Source organism: Colobus angolensis, unplaced genomic scaffold (genome assembly GCF_000951035.1).
Source record: "Colobus angolensis palliatus isolate OR3802 unplaced genomic scaffold, Cang.pa_1.0 Scaffold25, whole genome shotgun sequence".
Lineage (NCBI taxonomy): Eukaryota > Metazoa > Chordata > Mammalia > Primates > Cercopithecidae > Colobus > Colobus angolensis.
In genome coordinates, this window is record NW_012115710.1 from 5,227,436 (window position 1) to 5,231,227 (window position 3,792).

Here is a 3,792-nt window from a genome sequence, read left to right on the forward strand (position 1 = left end):
TCAGGCGCAGCGACTCATGCCTGTAATCCCAGCATTTTGGGAGGCTGAGGTGAGCGGATCACGAGGTCAGGAGATCGAGACCATCTTGGCTAACACGGTGAAACCCCTTCTCTACTAAAAATACAAAAAAGTATCCGGGCGTGGTGGCAGGTGCCTGTAGTCCCAGCTACTTGAGAGGCTGAGGCAGGAGAATGTAAACCTGGTGTAAACCCGGGAGGTGGAGCTCGCAGTGAGTTGAGATCGCGCCACTGCACTCCAGCCTGGGCAACAGAGCGAGACTCCGTCTCAAAAAAAAAAAAAAGAATCTGGGCTCTCAGCACCCACCTTTCTGGCCTTTAGGGGAGTCTCGGGGTCCAGATCATGGGTAGGGGTTTCTGGGCGCTTGAGCCGCCTTTGCAGTCGGAGGGGCAGTCTAGGAGGAGCCCAGGGAGGTGGTGTCTTCTCTCCAGGTACATAGATGGCCACTCGGAAGGGGCAGGGCTCAGCTTCTCCCCAGTCCTCAGCAGCTTCCTCTTCCTCTGTCTCCTTTCCAGGTCGGTATACCCAGTCCCTGAAGTGGGCACCCTGGGCCAGGTGGGAGGGATATGGGTCTGACTCAGCTTCTCCCACGGCTGCTTCTGAATCATCTTCCTTATCCTCACTGCCCACATCCTCATCTTCCTCCTCCTCCGGGTCCTCTCCTGGCCGATACACCCAGGCCTTCAAGAAAGCACTTGCAGGGGGTGTGGAAGTGGAAATCTCAGCTTCTCTTTCATCCTCAGCTGATCCTGTATCACTGTCCTCATCTTCCTCCTCCTCTGTGTCCTCTCCTGGTCGATATACCCAGGACTTCAAGAAGATACCTGTAGCAGGAGTGGAACAGGAAGCCTCAGCTTCTCCCTCTTCCTCATCTGATCCAGAGTCACTGTCCTCATCTTCTTCCTCATCTTCCTCTTCCTCTGTGTCCTCTCCAGGCCAATACACCCAGGCCTTCAGGAAGGCACTTGACGGGGGGATGCAGGGAGGACGCTCAGCTTCTCCATCCTTCTCAGCTGCCTCCAAAATCTTGACCTCACCCTCCTCTTCATCACTGGGTTGGCACCACCAGGACTTGAGCTGGGGCCTCTGGGCTGGGGGTGAGGAGTGTGGCCCTGGGGCAGCTTCTCCTTTCCCAGCTTCTTCGTGTGCCTTTTCCTCCTTCTCCTCGGACGCCTCTCCTGAATGATACTCCCAGGCCCTGGGGTTGGAGCCTGAAGATGGGGGGGACACGGAGTTCTTCCTGGCTCCTTTACTTTTTTCTATTCTTCTTTCGTCCTCCGTGGCTTGATTCTCTTCCTCCCCTGGGCAAGACACCCAAGTGCTGGGCTTGGATCCTGGAGACAAGGCAGAAGTAGAGGTTCTGCCAGTTTCTTTCTTTACAGCTCCTTCATCGTCCTCTTCCTCCACTGCTGGACAACACTCCCGGTGTGATACAGGATAAGAGAACTTGTTAACTCCCTCCTCTTCAGCAACTCCCTCTTCCTCAGCTTTCTCCTCCCCTGGGTTCTTATCAGAACCTTGCAGCCTCCTTATCAGAAGGCTGGGAGACAGGGGAGCAGGTTGGCCATCTGCAAATTGACTTCCCTGCCCTCTAGGGACACTGGCTGCTTCTCGCTCACTATACATGTCATCACCATCATCCAAAAGTCTCCAGGCTTCAGGAAGGGAACTGCTGGTTTTCAGGCCCAGTGTCTCTCTGTTCTCTCCAGGGCCTCCACCTTCTTCAGCCTCCTCATCAGGGTGTCTGCCCCAAGGGGTGTGGGGGGTTGCTAGAGGAGTCCTAGCTTCTCCCTCCAGGCCAGCTTCTACCAGAGCTGCTCCTTTTACTGCCTCCACCAGCCAGGGCTCTGGAGGTCCCAGGCCCCTCAGGCGGCTCCAGGCCCGGCTGAGGAGGCCCATCACTGGGGACAGGAGGAAGAAAGGGTGGGCATCCCTCCATGGGGTAGCCTGATGGGGTGCTTGGCCTGGGGCCATGTGTCTGGGCTGGAAAAGGGGGAGGAAAAAAATAAAGTTTAGGGGCCATTTAGGGGATGGCATCCGGGCATGACTATGAGTCATAGCAACAGAAATAGTAACACGACTATTGTCAATAGCAACGCAAGAGTCCCAAATTCCTTTCTGATCTCAGTCACGCCCATCTCTGTCCCTTGGCTCTGTTCTCTCTCATCTCTCAATAGCCAGGAGTCTGAGCCCCTAGTTCTTCCTTAGATCCAAGGGTCCAAGCCCCCAGTCCCCTCTTTCTTCAGACGCAGAAGTCCCAGTCCCAAGAGCCAAGAACAAAAATCTTTTGCTTGCTTCCCTTGGCGAGAAAGTCATAGTCCCTCCCTAGCTCTCTCATCCTGCTGAAGATCGGCAGATCAAACCCTCACACCCTCCTCCCTTGCAGACTCAAACATTCTGACCGGAACCCCCACTTGCTAGATGATTCCTTCACCGGGACTCAAGAATCTGGCTTCCAGATCCCTCTTCCCTCAGGCTCAGGACTCCAGGCTCCCAACCCCTTCTCCTTCCTAAGTCCAGGCCCCCAGCCCCGTGGGGACCCAGGCGTTCCGACCCCTTACTCACCGGTGGGGGGCTGCGCGTCACCCCGGGGGCAGGAGCGCCGGCTCGGTCTGCCAGAAGCGATCACAGGTCCTGACGGTTAGGAAGGCCAGCGCGTTCATCTCACCCTCAGGCGTCGGGCTCTAGGGGACTCAGAGTATCTCCGGCTGCCTCAAGCGCAGTGGCGACAAGCGGGCGCGGGGTCCTGCGGCGTCTTGCATACGATCAACAACTGGGACAGGAACCAACACGATGAGCCAAGGGTAGGCCGCGGGGCTTTTATATTCTACAGCGCCCGGCGTGCTGGCGTCACGGGGAGAGGCGGGGTTTCGAGACCACAACCCGAAGGGTGGGAAGTGAAAGACCGGACTTCTCGCGGAGATTCCAGCCTTTGTAACGTCACGGCGGAGTTTCCGAGCGTGACCACGCCCCCCCAACAAGCGAACTGTCAATCAAATGCGTGGTCCCACTTCAGCAGCGAGCCGGTTCTCTCTTAGCTGAGGGCCAATGCCTCCCCACCCAAATTTATTTATTTATTTATTTATTTAGGTTAGTTAGTTATTTTGAGGCGAGTTTTGCTCTTGTTGCTCAGGCTGGAATGCAATGACGCGATCTCGGCTCACCGCAACCTCCGCCTCCAGAGTTCAATCTCCTGCCTCAGCATCCCGAGTAGCTGGGATTACAGGCATGTGCCACCACGCACAGCTAATTTTGTATTTTTTGAGCAGAGACATAGTTTCTCCATGTTGGTCAGGCTGGTCTGGAACTCCTGACCTCAGGGGATCCGCCCGCCTTGGCCTCCCAAAGTGCTGGGATTACAGGCGTTGAGTCACCGCGTCCGGCCTATTTATTTGTTTATTTATAATTTATTTATGTATTTTTCTGAGATGGGATTTCACCATGTTTGCCAGGCTGGTCTCGAACTCCTGACCTCAGGTGTTCTGCCTGCCTCGGCCTCCCAAAATGCTGGGATTACAGGCGTGAGCCACTACTCCAGGCCTATTTATTTATTTATTTTATTATTATTATTATTTTGAGACGGAGTCTCGCTCTGTCGCCCAGGCTGGAGTGCAGTGGTCCGATCTTGGCTCACTACAAGCTCTGCCTCCCGGGTTCACGCCATTCTCCTGGCTCAGCCTCCCGAGTAGCTGGGACTATAGGCCCCTGCTACCATGCCCGGCTTTTTGTATTTTTAGTAGGAGCGGGGTTTCACCATGTTAGCCAGGATGGTCT

General features: G+C 55.4%; 1 protein-coding gene across 2 annotated transcripts in view; it reads right to left on the reverse strand.

The window, feature by feature from the left end:
• The window catches only part of PPP1R15A (protein phosphatase 1, regulatory subunit 15A), a 4,088-nt gene extending 1,259 nt beyond the window's left edge, over positions 1-2,829 (reverse strand). The window contains exons 1-2 of one of the 2 annotated variants that reach the window (XM_011946436.1): positions 2,584-2,829; positions 325-2,001 (exon numbers count right to left, since the gene is read on the reverse strand). In XM_011946436.1, coding sequence (XP_011801826.1) covers positions 325-1,992 — 1,668 coding nt within the window. In that variant the 5' untranslated portion in view covers positions 1,993-2,001; positions 2,584-2,829. Of the gene's footprint in view, positions 1-324 lie in introns of both variants that reach the window. The other variant, XM_011946435.1, reaches the window with a different exon arrangement.
• Between the last annotated feature and the right edge of the window lie 963 nt (positions 2,830-3,792).